The sequence below is a fragment of the Manacus candei genome, unplaced genomic scaffold (assembly GCF_025592945.1).
Source record: "Manacus candei isolate 608988 ecotype Guabito, Panama unplaced genomic scaffold, ASM2559294v1 h1tg000042l, whole genome shotgun sequence".
Classification (NCBI taxonomy): Eukaryota; Metazoa; Chordata; class Aves; order Passeriformes; family Pipridae; genus Manacus; species Manacus candei.
Window position 1 is genome coordinate 3,815,393 of NW_026138090.1, and position 19,853 is coordinate 3,835,245.

The 19,853-nt window shown below is 45.3% G+C and overlaps 1 protein-coding gene across 3 annotated transcripts in view; it reads left to right on the forward strand.

Annotated features, from left to right (window-relative positions):
- Positions 1 to 9,439, forward strand: part of CAMK1D (calcium/calmodulin dependent protein kinase ID) — a 216,708-nt gene extending 207,269 nt beyond the window's left edge. Inside the window, exon 11 of one of the 3 annotated variants that reach the window (XM_051795201.1) lies at positions 1,567 to 9,439. In XM_051795201.1, the coding sequence (XP_051651161.1) occupies positions 1,567 to 1,688 (122 nt within the window). In that variant the 3' untranslated portion in view covers positions 1,689 to 9,439. The remainder of the gene's footprint in view (positions 1 to 1,566) is intronic. The other 2 variants (XM_051795202.1, XM_051795203.1) reach the window with 2 other exon arrangements.
- Positions 9,440 to 19,853: the final 10,414 nt, after the last annotated feature.

Genomic DNA, 19,853 nt, shown 5'->3' on the forward strand with positions numbered 1-19,853 from the left:
GAGAACCAATGAGGAGAACCAGCAGCAAATACAAGGAGTTGAGGGATCTGACGGATCAAATGTATTTCACCAAACACCTCCTGCTGAGGAAAAGGAAACCTCTGAGGTCTCTGTCTTGCCTCTTTCAGCAGTTTTCTCTGGGGACTGATTTCTTGCACAAGAAAGATCCCATGCATCAAGTTACATGAACCAGCTGTGCCACCATTACACAATAGAGTGCTGCCTAATGCTATTAATAGACATTTAATGAGCTTTCCAAATAGTTTTGAATGCAGCAATTTCACATCATTGAAGACAATTAAGTACAGCCTTTGCCTGAGAGTAGGTTATGTTGGGCTGCATCCTTAGTCTGTTCTCTGCAGTAGGGCAGAGCAGAGATCATGCATTAGGCTGGACTGTGCTACCTGTCAGGACAGCCTAAGGGAATCAGACAGGATTTCTCAAGTGTATTGGTCTGATTCTCAGTCTGTGGTGGGGGTATTTAGTTTAGACATGATTGGACTGCCAAGATTAATTGCAGGTCCTAGTTCTCTATATTTTTAAGGTAGTAGGTAAATTGCAGTATGAAGCCAAGGTGGCAAATGTCAATGGGAAATGGGATGTGACCGAGTATAGGTAGAGCATAATTGTCCCTGAGACTGAAATGCCATCTTGAAGCATGGAAAGAAGTCCTAACAAGCATCAAAAAGATCCTGAGAAGTCAAAAGGCCATATCAAACTCCAGTCTGAGAATGTATTAATATAGGTTTCATCCATCCTTTATTCACCAGTCTGGGAAAATGAACTGTATTTCTAATTTCTCTGGTGCTGCATCTTGTCAGAGCAAGGTGACCAGGCCAGGTGCCCTCTCATCAGCTTTTCTTGCACCAGAATACTGCTACTCAACAGATACTCAACTTCCATCAACCTACATCTCAGCTGGAACTCCTGGAGACATACCAGCAAGGCCTGGAGCGACGTAAGCTGTCGCTAGAATGATATTGAAGTCACATAAATTTGCATTCCCTCTAGGCTTACTGGAACTCAGCAACGAATTTGACCCACTCTACTTCTTTATCAGCAGCTTTTCAGGATGCCAGGGGAGATGTTTTTAGTCCCGGTGCATAGTCTGTTCGTTTAGCTACATGGCCATGATGAGAAGTTTAATCATCTTTAATATACTCACAAGGAAATTATTCTGAGCAAGCACAATGCTGGAGGGATTTTTGAATCCCACAACTCTTTTTCTTCAGCCCCAGAAATGTGGAATTGGTCTGGTTGAACACGTACCAAAGCTGGACATTGAGTCACTGTGTCGTGTGTATGCACTGCTGGTGGTGGCAGTAGGTGGACAGCCGTGGGCCGGGAGGGCAGAAGATGCCCTGTGGAGGTTCCCAACCAACCCACCACTGCAGGAAGAGCAGCAGCACTTTCTCCAGCTGCAGTCCCCTTCTCCAACTGCAGTCCCCTTCTCCAGCTGCAATCCCCTCCGCTCTGTAGCTCGCTACGCAAGAAACTCAGCTTTGCCCACACTCCCGCCTCCAAAAAAAATAACATTTCTAACTGTGTTTCTGGCTTTCCTTTTAGGTATGTCTCCATCCACTCTCTGTAGTTTTGTTTCATCTGCTTCTTCAGGCGTTTCTGCGGTCGGAGGGGACCGGAGACCCAGACCCACCACAGTGACCACAGTGCACACAGGGAGCAAGTGAGAGCGGGGCCGGCGAGGAGCGGGCAGGAGGCTGGGCTGGCAGGTGGCCCCGGTGCTGTTCCACCCCGAGGCACACGCTCAGCGAAGGACTAGAAGAAAGAAGATTTTTTTATGGCCATATTTTATACTGCAATTCTGAAATGTTTCATTTATCACAAACTGCAAATGACTCCAGGGGGAACGGATCTAACAGTCTCTGGTGCTGTACATATATACATATATATATAAGTATATATATGTATGTGAGTCTAGCAATGTTCTAACTAATGAACACTCATTCTTTTCCCCAGTGATTTACTCTTTTCTCAGTGTAGGTAACAGTATATGTTGTATTTTTTTCCATTAACTACGAACATCTCAACTGGATTATTTAAATAGAGATACTTTTCTGAGCATTATTTTTTTTCTTTTAAAAATTACTTCCAGTAATGTCCCTCCTTCCAGTTTGCTGGGGGATAGGCTATTTCTATAGGTAGGAATCAACGTTAACTTTGCAACATGGGAGGATTTCAATGGCATGCCATTTCTTACTCCTCAAATTGGACTGCAAGTCTGTCTGGCTTTAGCAGAGCTGTTACTGCTCAGATTAAGAAACTGCTGCTTTCCCTCCTGCTCAGATTAAGAAACTGCTGCTTTCCCTCCCATCCTTCTCTTTCAAAGCCACGGTGAGAGTTACGTTGACATCAGATGGGAGCCAACTCATGCTTGGCCTCATTCTTTTAGTGCTTGGGATCAGCAGCTTTGTTTCAGAAGAGAGGCAGGTACATGGTGTCAGGCCAGAGCTGGGCAGAGCTGAGCAAAGGACATGGCAGAGCATGGTCTCATCCTGCAGCTCCTCTCCTTCGAGTCACTGTGTATTACAAGCAGAGTGGAAGTAAAGGAAGATGTGTGGCAGGGAGTCATCATCCTCTGTCACTGACTTACTGTGCTGCCCTCAAGCATGACATTTAATTCACCAGTCTGGCCTCTGGCATGGGGTGCATCTAGTCCAAGGGTTCCATGACAGAGGTACTGAGCACCCACAGTTCCTTGGGGCTTTGCATGGCATTGCTGATGCTCAGCACCTCCCAGAGTGGCCAAAGCTGTGTATCGGAAACCAAATAGAAAAGTGCGGACTTTAATCTCTGTGTGCCAGGTTTTCACCCTGGGCAGAGAAGAGGGCTGATGCTTGAACCCCTCTGTGAAGCACTGGCAGGTTCTTGGGTGCAAAGTGCAGGATCTGATGTGTGGCTCCATCGTGCTTATCTCTGGCCCAGGCTTGACAGGGAGTGCTGAGCTGGGAAAGTAGGATCTCGCTGAAAGACACAGGCACAGGTGGGCTGACTCTGGCTTCCCCTCTGGCTCATACACCAAAGCAAGCTCAGTTTACCCATTTTTTAATTACTGAATGCATGCACTTCCCAGGCTTTTTGTTGTGGTGCATAATTTAGGAACGGCAACCAGGACTGTTGTGTCACTGTGCATTAAAGCAGTTTGAAACAGAGAGGAGAGCAAATCTGCCCAGATGTGCTGAAGGGTTCCAGGTTACTTCAGCACCATTCCCATCCGTGATTTTCCTTTGAGGAGGTGAGAAGGGAGGCAGGTGACAGAGGCAGGCACCATTCACTGAGCACTGTGAACATCTTGCACCCCAGACAGGTCCATGCCCCTAGAGGCACAACCCATTCCCCGCAGCATGCTCTATTGCCATACTTTGCCTCATATATCCTCCACAGAAATTGTGAAAGCCAGTCACAGTCAGAGCTGAACGTATCAGGCAGTAGTGACTGTGCTGGGAAAAGCCATAAGATATGTTATTTTTCATTGAGACTTCAAAATCCTGCTTCATCTTCAGTCAGTTGGCTTCAGGTGGCAGAGCCAGGATTTCATCCATCGTACTTTGAGTGCTAAAAGCTGGAAAACCATGTGTCAGTGAGCACTGACTTTGTTTAAAATAGCCATTCCTTTGGTGGCACTTAGAGCTGTTGCACCAGGTAGATCTCTAGCTTCCTCAATATTCCCATTTTCATAGCACTGTGGCACATCCGAGTGAGCCTCTGGGACCACTGGTGCACCCCACCGTGTTGCAGCTGGCATGGATGCTCACGCAGAAAGGCTTCAACTTCAGCTTCTCATTTGAGGAAAGATATCAGGTACTGAACTCTTGGGGTTTCATAGCAAAACTCCACATCTACTGTCCCCATCCCCTGGCCATTGCCACCATATACTTTTATCAGCATGTACATCAGAGCTCTTTATGTCTCATTCTAAGGCTACTTTATTTTGCCAGCCTGGTTAAGAAAGTTTTAGTTTTGAGAGACTCCAAGAAGTTCAAGGTATTTTGAACCCCCGTGATTTCACAAGCCCAGCATTTTATTCTGCTCCAGCTTCAGGGACATAAATAGACAGTCTCCCAGTTTGGCATCAGTGGAGTTCCCCATGTTTAACCAAAAGTAGGATTTGGCTAGAATCATAGAATCATAGGATCAACCGGGTTGGAAAAGACCTCTGAGATCATCAAGTCGAACCCTTGATCCAACACCACTGTGGTTCCCAGACCATGGCACTAAGTGCCACATCCAGTCTCATCTTAAAAACCTCCTGGGACAGTGAATCCACCACCTCCCTGGGCAGCCCATTCCAATATCTGATTACTCTCTCTGCAAAAAAATTCTTCCTAATATCCAACCTCCTAGGGAATAGTTTTATGTTTGTACAGCAGTTTTAAAGGTTAGGGCTCAAGTATTCCCTCAGCACCTTCTCTTCTGAAACCTGAGGTCTGGTTTGAACTTGACCTCAGCAGTTGCTGTGGCCACTGATCAAAATACAGTGTCTAAATGTATCTTGAAGAAAAAAAAGAAAAGCAAATAGATTTTCATCTCCAAAGAGCAGTGACAGGAGCGAACGCAGACATGCTGTCCTGCAGATGGGGGGTCCCTATACACTGGCTGCCCCTCCTTGCTAGATGTTTTGTGTGGTTTTTTGTTGGGAAGGTTATTCTTTCCTTCCACATTTGGAATTAGAGTGATTTGGTTTTGTTTCTGCAAGTAATATTCTGCCTTAGTTGTGTAATTTATCATCATTCTCTCTGGCTTGCTATCAACTGCTGGGATCTTAAGACAAGAAACAGAAACCCTTAAAAGCAAAATTGTTTCTATCTGCTACAGTTTTGGTGGTGGGAAGCTCTTCTTTTGTATCAGTGATATACAGCTGGAGATCTGACTGGGGTTCACCGAAAGCTTAGAGATTTCTCTTTAAGTATCAGTTGGTTAAAACTTCTCTGTTTATTTCTGGGTAAATCTGTTAACTGAGATGACTTGGCAGCACCCAGGCCAGATTTTTGGAGGGGGCTGGAGATATTTGCCCCTTGGCAAGCACATCCTGGTCAGGCAAACACTCCAGCATTGCTTTCCAGCAATGCTCCGGTGCCATTGCATGTCCTTCCCCTGGCCCAGTCCACCTCTGCTCAGCCACTCTCACAGGGGAATGCAAAGGTGGAGTAAATAATGTGTCCATGGAGGAAAAGGGCTGATGGCCCTAAAGTAGAAGATTCAAAACAAATCCCCAGCTGGCCTTGCCATGAAGGAGTAGGTAGAAAAATCACTCTGGGCTCTTTTCCAATGAACTGTCCTACTAAACAATCTGTGATTTGCTGCTTGCATGAGGACTTCAGCCTGGACTCTCTCTGTTACCCTTTTCTGCTTTACTTTACTGGTACCTATGTGTTTTTCCTTTGTAACTTGTTTTCCTCAGCTCCTTCCCCTTCTTTTTCTTTGCTTGCAGCTTTGATTGTTGATTTTTACCTCCAGAGTCACAGAGGCCATCTCTGATGCCAACAGCAGTGCTCTTGCTGGGAAAACAAAACAAAACAAAAAAAATCCAGAAAAGCTCCAGCTGGCCCCTTAGCCTGCAGAAGACATTGTGAGGACAGGCTACCCGTGAACTCTGCGAGCTGAAAGTCAGTATTGCAGTGGCAGGGGCTTCTGCTGATGATTTTGCATGTGACTTCATTCCCAGTGCATCCTAACTCTCTGCTGGATCACCCCTTCTGCAGCACGAAATGGATTTTGGCCCTGCAGCATGGCTAACGGGGAAGTAAAAGTATGGGGAAAACCTGGCAGGGTTGGTTTCTTGAGACTGTCTTACTATGCTGCTGATGTCTCTTCTGTCCTGGTTGCTGTTGTACAGGTGCCATTAGAGTAGTGGGTACAGAAAAAAAAAAAAAAAGTAGGATTTTACCTATGCCTTGTGTGTGTCTGTTATGGTTGTGGTGCCGAAATAAAACCAAGCAATGGTACAGGTTCGTTCCTGATGTGAATCAAACCACAAAAAGAGGTGTCAGCCCACTGGTAGACATCTCCATGTAGTTCTGCAGTAGGTATTGGATAGGGGCTTCCACTGTGCATGTGTCCTGTGTACCTCCACGGCTATTGACAGCATTTCTTCTTGGCCCCTGCCTGGCCCTGAGGGAGTTTGGATCTTGTCCAAAGGTTTTTTTCTGTCCCAGGAACCAACGTGACCCCTGATTTTAGCCTTTTCTCCCCAAACCCTCTGCCAATCAGAACATGGGCCTCCAGGATGCCCACGAAACGCAGTGGCAGCTGGCCCTGAGACTGTCCCTTTCCTATTTTTAAGGAAACAAACCCCCAGGGAAAACCAGATACCTTTCAGCCATTGGCAAGCAGAGAGAATATTGTTCTTTGATGTGAACTTGGCACTAACTAGTTCTGCTCTAGGGAAACCTGTGGTATTACTTCATCCTGTGATAACAGCTCCAGCCCTGAGCAGCACTGGATGAGCACAACATAAAAACACCAGATTGACTTTGCCAGTAAGATCATGCAGGCTGTAACCTGTTCCTTTTGCTCTTTCCAAAGAATTAGGAGATTCATCTACTGGCAAAATAAGAGTTTCTAGGCTGAGCCCCAAGGTACGGAAACAGCTTCCATTCATCATATGGAAATTCTCATTTGATGCAATTACTTGCATTCTTGATCCCATGCATATTTACCCATTTGAACTGGGGCCTGAATGCATCCCAGAAACTAGGGACTATTCACGGGAAGGCAGTTTTGCCTTTGTTGTCATGCTTATTTACACCAGAAACTTGATGCTGAGTTACTCTCATCCAAGCAAAAAGCAGAAGCACACATGGAGACTACGGTGTCCAAGGAAAACAGCATCAAGACCGAGAGCGGGGGATTAGTTGGCAAATCACTGTCAGCAAAGGCTGAGTGAGGAAACAGCAACCTGCTCACAAATGCTGCACGAACAGAGTTTCCCCTGGTAAATCAGTCATCCCATATTTCGTGCCCAGCAACAAGGTTTGCACAATCCCTTTTGTTTTCCCTCAAATCCCTGCAGCTGGGTCCTGCCTTTCCATCCTGTCTACCAGGGTGGTCTGGTCTCTGTGACACGCGTGTGTGCACGTGTACATGTGTGTGTGTATGTGCATTGTGGCCCCGGGAGTCACAGGTCCCAGCAGTGGGAGATCACAAGCTGGTTCAGGTCTTTTGGTCTGACTTTGCACAGTTGGGTCAAAGCTGTGTAAATAGTGCTCGTAATAGAGGACAGAGGCTCTTTAGCCCAGACTCTGGTTTTCAAGATCCCCTTCCCCACCATGAACCATGCCACTTACCTGTCCAGGTAGCTTTTTTTTCCTCCTCTTCATAAACGCTAAGGTCAGAAGAACAGCTCTTACAGTTTTTCCATACTCCAGAGTGGCATCAGGGCATGTACGCTCACAAGTGTTGTGAAAAAACACTGCTGAAATAATGATGACATCAACTGTCCAATAAATGCATGATACTGCACTGCATGTATTAAACTGCTGTTCACTGTTTCTGTATTTCCCAAGCCTTTTCTTCATGCACATTCAACCCAACCTTTTCTCTGAGGGGATTACTTCTGTGTTTTGCTTTTAAATTACTCAATGTATCTGTAACTCGAAATCCATCATTGAGTTTGAGTAAATGCAAAAGCTGATGTTTTGTAAACAAGATACTGCAAAGCCTGGTAATGTGTTTTGTCTTTCTGTTGAATGCTCTGCAGCATGTACAGGAAGAGTCACCATCCAGATCAGCTTAAAATTATGCAGCAGTCACATACACATGTCTAGAAACAGGGAGCTGAGGAGGTGAGAACCCCATTTTTAACACAACACTTAAAAATTTGATCTGCATCAGAAATTCTTTCCCTGGGTCAAAAACACCCAGGGCTACCAAGAAACATGTTGGTGTGTCTCTTTGTTTTTTCTTTTTTTATTTTGGATTGTTTTTCCTAATGAAAATTTAGACTGGTTCACTTAATTCTTAATACTTTTCTCTTCCTACAAGATATTGCTTTCTCACCTCTTGCAGAATGAACTGCATTTTGGGGACCAAGATGCTGTGATTCTTTGCCTGCACAAAATAGGACAGAGAGCTGAGCTAAACTATCCCATCCTTTCCAGAGCATCACCACCTTAATCCTTGAACATCCAAATAGTACCACCATTTATCCATGGAAGAGTTTGGCGTAGTACTTTGCCTTCTTGCAAACTATACCCTTGCCTTCTCTTCCCTTAATCATTAACCCATTTTCATTTGTGCTAGTCTTTCCAAGGCAGGGTACAGGATGGATCCATGGTGCTTGCATTAGCTCCAGCCCAAACCTCCTGTGGGCATCAGCAGGGCATTGGTCCCAGGTCCTGAGTGGTTGCTGTGTCAAAGATACTGCAGTTCTCAACACTCAAAGATGAACCATCTGAAAGGACTGGGAAGTTGCTCTGGGTTCCTGGCAAGGGCGTGCCAAGGAGCAGGGCTGGAGAGCAGGCACCATGGGGGTGGCATGGTCCTTGGAAATTATGCAAGGGACTGCTCCATGGTGGCCAAAAGCACCAAGAAGTCTTGAGCCTACCTTAAGTCTGGTGCTTAGCTAGGATGCTGTGCCATCGCTGAAGCACTATATGGCAGCACAAAAAAATCATCGCTAATAATGTTTGTAAATTAACGTGAATTCAGATTGCTGAGGCAGCACCTGGTGCAAGGCTCCGTGAGGAGGTGGATTGTGTGCTGTGGTGGGTGGGAACTCCTAGGGGGTTGCTCAGAACAGCTCTGAGCTTTTCCATCTCTTATCTTGCATCCCCTGAGCCCAGTGTGGCATCACACATGCTATATCTTACTAGATCGAGCTGTAGCATGATCCCCAAAGTGGAGACTGTGGAAGGGTTGCAGCTCAGTCAGAGATAACGGTGCGACTCATGTTTCTGGTCACCCCAACATCAGTGACCTGCTGTACATTGGCCTCTAGCTGAGAAACAACATTTTGTTCCATTTGGGCCTTTTTTTAAGATAGGTCTTTTATTTGAGTCAGCAAACAATAAAAAAAAGCCTAGTCTGCCAAGAATAGTGACTCCCCAAATACACCCAACTGCAAAATATCCCTCGGTTGACTTCTAATGAAAATGCAAGCATGTTTTCTACAAAGGCTTAAATCTTAATCAAGGAATGTCAGTGTGCCTAATATTGCAGGTCTTGTGATTGATACAAGTTCATAACAGCATCTATGTCCAAAAAGAAGGGAGAATGTGTATTTACTCCATGCATGTATTAAGGCATCGCAAAAGTTTTATCTGCATAATGAGTTTGCAGTACTGCAAATTGTTAATGGGGCTACATCGCAAGTGGTTCTCTGCCTTGACAATCATGTATACATATCGAGATTTCTATCATAATGACAATTTAAAGGGATGACTAATTGTTTTCCTCCAATAAACCCAATTAAATCACCCTGATGTGAAGTCTGATGTTTCTGAGTGCATGAGTCTCGACCCGTATGCAAAGGGAGTGAATCATTTCTATGGCTGCTTCACTGCTCCACTGTATTTTATGCAATGATATTCCTTTATGACCCAAAGGGGGATAGTGAGATTTTCTTCCTACCCAATTTGTACGTGCTCCATATGTACGTGGATAAAAAGGGTGATTTGTCCTTCAGATGTTTCCTAAAGCTGTCATTGGAAATTATGTTGAATGTCAACACGTGGAGACATGGCTGTCTCCTGGGCACTGGGAATATCTCTGCAGGGCTGGGGAAAGGGGATGTAGTTGTTGGAGATTGCTGTACTTTTGATCTGGTCCTGGTGACTTACACACCCTGTGATGGGAATAATCAAAGGAGACAGGATTTTCTCTAATGTTTCTGACTACCTTTGCAGCCAGCAATGGTCTCTATAGGTTGTTGTATCTGCTCTGCCATTGGCTTAATTTTCTTTCAGATTGTGTTCCTGGGGTTTGTTATTACTTTCTTTTTATTCTTAATTTATTCTTAATTTTCTCCACTGTTATTTCTGCCAGTTTTTCACTCACTGGCACACAAGAATTCCTCCCCTCTTAAAATAGGTGGCAAAACCAACGTCCTAAGCAGGGAGGTGGGTCAGTGCTTGAGGTCAAAGTCAGGTGGTTTTAGACATCTGGTTCAGTAGCAGAGCTGAAACAAACAGCAATGACAATGGCCAACTCTTGGTAATGTGAGGAGAAAAGCAAACTAACTTATAAAGCTTTCATATTGTGAATGAAGAAACAACCCCCACAACCATAACTCTCTGAAAGCTGTGATATGCAACTATGGCCACAGAATTAGGATTTGATAGTGGGTTGTACCAGGACAGATGAAATAGCCTCCAGTTTGTGCTCTGGAAAAGCACATCCATGGCAAGGTACATCTTTGGAAAAGTACATCCATGTACAAAAATGCTGGCTGGGAGTGTGTTGGAGGTGGTGTTGTGATACTGAGGCACAGACACATGATTTGCACTGTCAGGAGGAGCAGCAGATCCTCTAGGAAGACTGTACAGTCTTCCCACATGACACAAGCCTGAACTCTGATCGTCCCTTCGTACTAAGGACCACACTCACACCCGTGTGTAAGTTACTCTCTGGGTTTGGCTCAAATTCTGCAGACTTACAGTGGATAAAGGTCTCACCCACATTTCACAATGAACTTAGAATCTCAGCCAGGAAAACCTTCCTCTTGTGTCTTGGTTTTAAAATCACGGGTTCCTTTGTAGGCTCAGTGGTCACTCAGTGTGCACTGAGCTTTTCCCAACTCCCAGTGAGACAGAGTGGAAGATCACCTCAGGACCACTGAAATCCTGATGCAAGACACCCTGATGGTGTCATATCAGTATTTACTTGATCTTTGTACGTTTTCTTCACTGCTATGTGCTCAGCCACAAATTCTTGGCTGTTTGTAGCAAACGAGATAAAACATCAGTACAGAGAAGCCAGAGGGACAAGACCAAGATGCGGCTGCAGAAAATGTTTTGCTTGCAACCTTGCCAAAATCCACAGCCATGTTTGCACTGGAGGGAAGGGGACCATCCTTATTTTGAAGGCTTCCAGAGTGTTGGTATGCACTTACTCCATACATCAGCCTTTATTCATGCTATGCCAAGCCCATTTCTCAGCTCCTTTGCTCTCCAGCACTGTCCCTTGGCAGAATGAGGGCTCCAATGGGCTGTGGGCAGCTCCTTTTGCAGGCCAAGAGGAGTTTTGCGTAACAGTGACACCTATTGAAGCAGAGGATGTGCAGGTGCCCAACTTGGAAGACCATCCAACCTGAGCAGGGATAGACCCGTGTGGTTCAGGGCCTCCACATTCAGGCAAAGGTGAGGAGGAGATATTCTACACAGGGCTTTCAGCCACAGCTCTTGTGCAGTGTAGACAGTCCTACCCTCTCTGGTTATGCCTACACTGAATTTCTTCCTTCAGGCCAGGCCTGCCTTCCAGTTTGACTGGGCATCCACAGAACGATATTGGTCTTGTGAGGATATTTTTGGGGATCTTTCCACGAGGAGACAACACAGGCCTGTGCTGCCCAAAAGCAATCCTAGGACACTAGGATTGCTATCATAGGTATAAGGGGACACACTGTTCCAACCATATTATGCTTCCTCCAAGCTCTGGACATCCCTGGCAGTCCACCTACATCCCTCTGGGTGTGTGCCCTGCCCAACACATCTGAGTCCCTGTGTTGGTGTGGCCTCTCAACCAGACTGAATTACTGTGACGATAACAATTTTTTATAGCTGTGGGGGTTGGGAAGAAGGACCATCTGGATCAGCATTGCAAGTATTCAATTGAGTATTTCCAGATTGTTTGGCGTTTGGGCTTTCTGGATTACATTGGGATAAATTCCCGTCTTTCAAACTTTGTTTGCTTATCCTAAATTCAAAGGTTTCTTTTCTTTTTTAATCTTTGGGATTTTTCTTTTTATAATTTCAATATTCTGATGAAGTTACTCTCAATGATTCGTTTATCATCTTCATAGAAGTGTTTTGTTTAGGGAAATTAATAATAATAGAGCTGAGAGGCAATTTGTTGTTCCCATCAAACTCATAAACTTTGTGCTTTCTTTGGCGCCATAGATGCTCTTGTATGTTTTTCATTTTCTTTCTTTAGGGCAGAAGCAAGAGCTGTGTTCACATCCGTGCCTCAGCTTGCAGTCTAACAGTGACCTGAAATGCATATTAAGTCTCAAGCTAATACTTTTTGTTGGAGGCCAGCTGGGCAGGTAACCATACTAAAGAATCGCATTTCACATCTTCAAGCTTGCGTTTGCTCAAAGTAGCATCTGAAATGTAACTTTTCCTCCCAGTCTCTGATCCACCACAACTCAGTGTAGCACCTAGGTGGATCAGATCACTGTTCCAGGGAAAAACTGTGCCATCAAAGTTATTAGTCATGGTGAGCCCATGGTGACCTTCAGTGGGAGTTGGTGGATAAACTCCTGTTCTCAACAGGGGCACACACTTGGAGCTGTATACAATACAATACAACACAATTTTATATTATATATGTTATACCTTATGACATTATTAGTGTGTCTGTCAGATCAAAGCAGAGGGGAACATGACATAAATGGAAGGTTTGGGACTAGACTGCTATTCCTTTTCAGTACTCAAATGATAGAATTTTATCATGTATTTCGATTACTTTTTGGTCACAATATCTAGAGAAGGAATTCAGCTGTATTCAGGCTAGGGTTGAGTTTTGAAGACAGCGTTTAACTTCACTGCCACCAAACATCAACAAGTTCATTGCTGAGTCTGCTGGCAATCACCTTGGAGACTCCTCCTCCCTCCCTAAGTATTTGTAGTACTTATATGTTCATTTATGAGGTGCTTTTCAGGAATCTCAAGACAGAACTGCAGAATGGTTGAGGTTGGTAGGGACTTCTTGGAGATCATCTGCTCAACAAGGAGAGTTGCCTGGAGCAGGTGTCCCAGGACCAAGTCCAGACAGTTTTTGAATATCTTTAATGATGGAGACACCACAACCTCTCTGGTCATGGGCTTCAACAGTCCAGGACAACAGACTTCACCATTTACCAAGCCTTCATTAACAAGTCCAGATAATGCAAAGTTAGTTAAACATCCCAAGAAACAGAAGAGGATTTCAGTGTTTGTTTTCAATCTTTGCCACCTGTTTTGCTTCTTTTTTTCCCATGAAGAAGATGAGCGTCTCTGCAAATGTGTGTTGATGCGGTTGGTAGTCTAAATGCTTCCCTGAAGGACAACCTGCCATGATGCTGGACAGATGATCATTTGGGGTAGAAGAGTCACATTATGCAGCAGGCACCATGTGCATGAGTTTACCAATGGTTCACATTAAATCTATAGCCAGAACCAATTGTTCATCAGTTCCTCTGGAAGGAAAACCTTCAGGAAAGAGCCAACAACTGTGGTTAAGAAGGGCTTGTTAGCAGGACACCTAGGGGCTTTAATTATCTGTGCAAAGAAGCTGGTGACAGACAGAGGAGATGACTTAGCTCCAAATGTGACTGGACAGATGGATGGGATCCTGACGTCTCTACCTGGAAATCACCATGCCCAGGGCTACCTACATCTCCTTGGTGGCCTGGAAGGACTGTTTTGCTGTGTACCAAGGCAGTGGTCCCCAGCAGGGTGTGGCCTGGTTGTAGTAAGATGAGCTGGGCACCTCAACTGGAAAATATTTCATTCTTTAAATTCCCCTATGGCGGTGTAATACAGTAATTGTGTTTAGCTTAGGCCTCATAACTTGTTTTGATTGTCTATGGCCTTATGGTGGTGATTTAAACCTACTGATTTATTGATTCAGTCTTAATTGGGTCCTGAACTGGGTCATTGCATCATTTTATCTTTAATTGTTCCAATGAAAGTCTAGCAAATTAGGACAGTAATGTGATTGCTTAGAGAGATTCTTGCCTGTTCATGCTTCTTAATGAAATCCATAAAAGTGAAAAAAGGAATGAGCTTATCCTACTGAATTGCCATTTGTATTATGCAGTCTGAGCAAAACTCAGAAAATCAATCTGCGGTGCCCTTGGCTCTTCCTCCAATTCATGTCCTCAGAAAGAGAAAGCTTAGCACCACAGCAAACATCCCCACAGAGAGGAATGAAAGGAAGAAAATAGTAAAATATAAAGCTAAAACTTGATTCCAGTTCCCACTTTTCAGTCTTCTTTTAACTTTGCATACAAGTGATTTAGGAGAAGGCCTAAAAACCTACTTATATCCCAAAACTGAACTTCAGCCCACAGATCAGAGTACACCCTGAGAATCCCTCCTGCTCTGGGAGCCCAAATCTCTGTGGGTTTGAAGTCTTTCATCATGTCCCCAAAAGTTTGACTCATACCCCCTTCTCTTTGCTGTCAGTTTGGTGCCCAGACAAACATTTTAGGCAGAGGATTCAACAGTACCTGTGAGAAGCACCTTTTTCTCCCTACTGCATGTTATGCATCCATGAAGATGGATGCAGCAGCCTTGGCCATCTTGGCTGTCCCCCATCACCACTGGGCACTGCTTGTTGCCTGCACAGTTCCTTACCATCTCTTCCCCATGGATTTCCAGCAAGGCTGTTGCATCTGCAGTGCATTTTCTACCCACTGGGCTAATGAGCTCTGTGTTGCCAAAGCTGTCTGTAACTTCTTCATGTCCCCCTGTTTTATGACTGGAAATATGCTGCTTCCTCCCACTCCTTGCTCATCAGTGAAGACATTCACATCTCACTTGACCCTGATTCCTGCTGCAGAGAAAACATCATTACTTATCAGCAGTGAGAAGCCCCCCACCAGCCCTGCTCATATATCCCCAAGCCTATTCTATAAAGAATACAAAGAATCTGCTTCAAAGATGAAGTTGCGAAACCAAAGAAAATCTGCAGTCAATTAAAAGCAGTGAGAATTAAGAACACAGCAGATGAGGAATACGAAGTTCAGATCAGCTTGATCCCCAGCGTGACAATGCATTTTATTTTATCCCTTTAGCAGAACAGGGATTTTTGTCTCTGCATGGGCTGTAATGATGTGGCTGGAAAGCTTCTATTATCTTTTAATTAAACAGTGTGATTACATTTTCCTTTCTCCAGCCTGTTTAGCCCCTGAGTCAGTGCACAGAACGAAGTACCTGTCAGGGGTGCTCTGAGTGCAGCACTAACCACACTCCATTGGCCAGGGCTGGACCTGGAACCCCGATAGCCTGTCCCTGGGCTGCCCACAGCTCTGACTGCAGTGCCACGTGGTCTCAGTCACCACAGTAGAAGTCAGATGTCCTAAGGTGGCTATACCTTTTCCATGGGATTTGCAATCTGCTCCCATAACCAGCTCCTAGTATCCAATCGATGTGAAATCCTTCCTCATTTCTCATCTTAAATGACCCTGTTGATGCTGCTGTGGTTGTTATACAGCTCTACTGTTCCAGATGTGCCTTCATGGCAGGGCTTGGTAGTTATCAGATGTAATGGAGGACTGGAGGAACAATGGAAACAGATGATTATGTTATTATACCCCATACTATTCATCCCTTAGTGTGGTCAGCAACTCAGCCTGCACCATTCTCAGTGATTAACATGGAAACTACTATTACAACAGAGACCAGAGAGGTGATATCATTCTTTCCTTGTGAAGGTGAGATACTGGAAGGGATGTATGTGATTCTGGGCCTTGGATGGATTTGGTATGCTCATGAGGTCTGACTGATGCTCAGGATGTTTGACCCTTTTTCAGGAGCTTGTCCTGACAAATCTGATCCAAGTGCTTTATTGGAGACATCTGTCATGGGGGATTCAAAGATAATTCTCCCAAACTGCTCTTACCAATCCGTCCACCTTGTTGACCTCACCTTTAAGTGTCCTCCTGCCTCCCTGCCCAGCAGCTCTCTCCTTGATGGTGATGGATTGTCTCATTTCAGCTCAACCACTCTGGCTCACAGCCCTGTTTTGTGACAGGCCACTGAGGTGCAGCGTGGCTACAGCACTGAGTGCCTGCTGGTCCATGTTTGGTGCAACCGTGTGCCTGCTTGTTGGAGCCACAAGGCATATCCAGAGACCACCTCAAACAAGGGGGCTGAGAGCAAGAGCAGCTGATACTGTCATGGCCTCTCATGCCAAAGGGACACAAGAGAATAGGAGGTGTTCTTCCGAGCTGGGTGAGGTTTCCTGGTCTTGCAGGTTCCCAGGCATGGAAAACAGCCTTTCTCTCCTAGATGTCAGTGGAAACGAGGACAAGATCATTAATTTTTGACCATGTAGTCTGTCTTGGAGCAATTTCAGATTGACAGTGCTTTTTCTCTCCATAGGGTGAGGTATCAAGTGTGTGGCTACAGGATGGGCTTTCCAGGTGACATCAGGATGCAACTACAGATGGTGCTTTCTGGCAGAGAATTTTAGCAAGTGGCCCCACTTGGACCATCACATTACACTGTACTGCCCAGCTGTGGTACAATGCTGAGGATCCACCAGTGACCAGTACTGGTGTGGTCTGTGACACTGGGACAATGGATCTGGTTAAGAGAGAGACTCAGTTCACTGTCTGCAACTGAATAACTCTCAACCATTCATTATAACCTGCCTGAATTAGGGTGGATTTTTCATAGAAATAATATGCTAGATGTAAAAATGTCCTCATCACACTCCAGCTCTTTGCTATGAAGATGGTGATGGTAAAAAAACCCAGCAAAAATATTTAGAGAAATAGAAAATGTTTTTCAGTTCAAACAGTTGACAGTTTGAAAACTACTTTTTCCATGCACTGAGTCAGAGACTGGCACCAGCATGGAAACTTTCAACCTGAGCAGTGTCAATACAGCTACTGGAAGTGTTGTAAAGTCAAAACTGCTCTGCTTTTCTGGCAAGAAGTGCTGGTTCCAGACACAATTATAAGATACATTTCCTGAGGCAGGAATTAGCTCTTCATCTTGTATTCATAGGGAGCAAAATGAAGCCTTATTTTGTGTATGAGAAAAAGAATAGATTGTAACCCTGAAATTAGCCTGAATCACCTATATGTGACAAGAAAAAGGAGATCAGATTATAAGATGTTTTCTTTTACTACAGAAAAGGTCTTTGTTGCTGCCAGCTTCCAACTAACACTCTGTCCATATAGGTGCATATTGCAATTGCTAACATCTCTGAAACAAATAATTTAAGAAAGAATAACCCATGATCTCTTTTCCTCCAGTGAGAGCTGCTTTTCCTGGCATCAAGAAATGGGAAAAATAATTTATTGACAACAGTCTGTGACATTTCCTCTTCCTTATCTCTTGAGGCCAAGTCTCCAGCAAGCAGGGTATTTCAGAAATAATAATAAAAGAAATATTAAAAAGAAGAAAACAAAACAGTTGCCCCGTTCCCATGGCAATGCATGGGAACTGTTCAAGCGAGCACCCCTTCGTGATGTGATCATGTGTTTGTCCTCGGATGGTGAGCAGAGATCAGGCATCTCATCCTCTCCCTGGTCTGCCTGGGGTTTCCTGGCATGGCAGGTCAAATAAATCCCTTTTGCCTCAGAGGCTCTCTGCTTTTCTCTGTGCAGGGGGAGTGGAACAGAAATGTCTTCTAAATAAGTGGGTGGGACAACCTGCTGGTCTGCACTTTCCTTCTCCCTTCTTGGCTGGTGCAGCCCTTCCCTTGCGTGCCCTGGCACAGCTCAGTTCAAGGGCCCCTCTGTCCCCTTCCTAGACCACCAGTGACCCCATGGGATCATCTCCGCCCATCAGCCTCACTCTAACCTCCTGGGTGAGAAAGGGATGAAGAAATTGGGTTGTGAAGGTTAAAAGAAGTGTGGTCAGCAGGTCAAGGGAGGTGATTTTCCTCCTCTAGTCAACTGTCCCGAGATTCCAGTTGGATTACTACATCCAGCTCTGGAGTTGCCAGCATAAGAAAGTAATGGATATGCTTGAGCCTGTCCAAAAGAGGCCATGGAAGTGATCAGAGGACTGGAGCACCTCTCCTGTGAGGACAGTCTGAGAGAGTTGGGGTTGTTTAGACTAGAGGAGAGAAGGCTCCAGGGAAAGCTCTAGCAGCCTTCCAGTTCTTGAAGAAAGACAACAGGAAAGATGGGGAGGGACTCTTATCAGGAAATGTAGTGATAGGACAAGGGGGAATGTCTTTAGACTGAAAGAGGACAGACTTAAGTTGGACATAAGGAAGAAATTCTTTCTTGTGAGAGTGGTGATGCCCTGGTACAGGTTGCCCAGAGAAGCTGTGGATGCCCCATCCCTGGAAGTGTTCAAGGCCAGGCTGGATGGGGCTCTGAGCAACCTGGTCTAGTGGAAGGAGGGTTGGAACTAGATGATCCTTAACATCCCTTCTAACCCAAACCATTCTATGATTCTAAGAATAAACTGAAATACTTTCCAGTCAGGCTGCAGTTCCCCTCGTACTCTATGAATTCATGGGACAACCCACAGGCTCCCTCACTGCTCCTGCAGGAAGCTAATCAAATGCTTCTGATGCCAGTTTTCTGCCCAAGGTCTCTGATTTTCTTTACTGAGCAACCAACTGTTTAAAGAGGTACTTTGAGCTGCAGGTCCAGGGCTGCCAGGGAGGCTGAGGGCAGAAAGGAAAATCCTGAGCATGTGGGCTCCAGCACTGACTGAGCTGAGCAAAGCCCTGGTAGAAGCAAACAGTTCCTTTGGAGCCTGTGTGATGTATGCATGGGTGGAGGGAACAGAGCAGATGGCAGGGCAGACACTTATAAACTTCAGAGACAGAACTGACTGAGTCCTGTAAAAATTAGGGTTTGGATTATGGCCTATCTACTAGAGCAAACAGAACAGAGAAAAAGTGTCAACAATCCTCTCTGCTCTCCAAAGAGCATGTCTGCCCTGCAAAGAGACACTGAGAAAAAGCAATGGGCTTCAAACCTCTGCTTGTATGGGGAGCACTGGGAGAGCCAATGGGGGAGATGCTCCAGATAGTGGTTTACCTGCCCAAGTGCTCCTCATCCTCTGTGAATGACCACAGCAAAGGATGACATCCCCATGGTTCCTATCAGGAAGGATTCCCCTGTTTGCCTCTTGCCAGGCAGCCTCAGTGTATAAGTGCCAAATTGTGGCAGCCCTGGGAAAGGACCTACATTCTGTGTGAAGACTGTAAAGACCTGCAATAGTCAAAGGAAGGCTGTCAAAAGAGCTCTTGCCACTGAGGAGCAAAAGAGACCTCCCTGGCTCCAGTCAAGAGTACATTTGTCCCATCCTTTTGCTGAGACAGGTGTTTTCCTGTCTGAATAAGCAATCCAAATTTTAGCACCCGTTGCAGACCACTCTGATTCCCACTCAGCTAGGAACTACACCTCTGATGTGTTGGTACCTCCCCTCCCTGCCCGACTCGAGCAGGCGACAGTTTTAGAAACTGGAGCAGGTGCCAAAAGCCAAGGACCCCTGAATTCTCTTATGCAGACCTGCCACTGAACTGATGTATGAATTAAGTGATTTACATGCACCTTGGTGCCTTTGCTTGACTTTGAGAGGAAAGGCATCATGCAAAGCCTTGCCTAAAGCATTTTAAGGACTCAATGTAGTCAGTGGAAAGGTGAAGTATTTTGTTGCATTTGTTCCCAGACTGTGATATATGGGCTGCACTTTGGCAGCTGGTGGCCCTCCAAAACCATGTGGTTTTTGGTTTCCTTTTGACTGCCTTTTTTGCAGAAAAGATCCCAAGAGTCTGTAAGAGCAATTAGAAATGAAGAAAAGCAACAAGGCCACTTTGTGTACTCTGGACACTGACAGCAGTGGGTTGAGATCATCTCCACTCTTCACCCTGCTGCCAAGCTGCCACTCCAAGGCAATGCCTCCAGGTCAGCAGCAAGCTGAACCACAGAAGTGATCACTTACCTATTGCTCCCCATGTTGGTTCTTCACCTGGAGATGAAGCTGGAGCTGTGC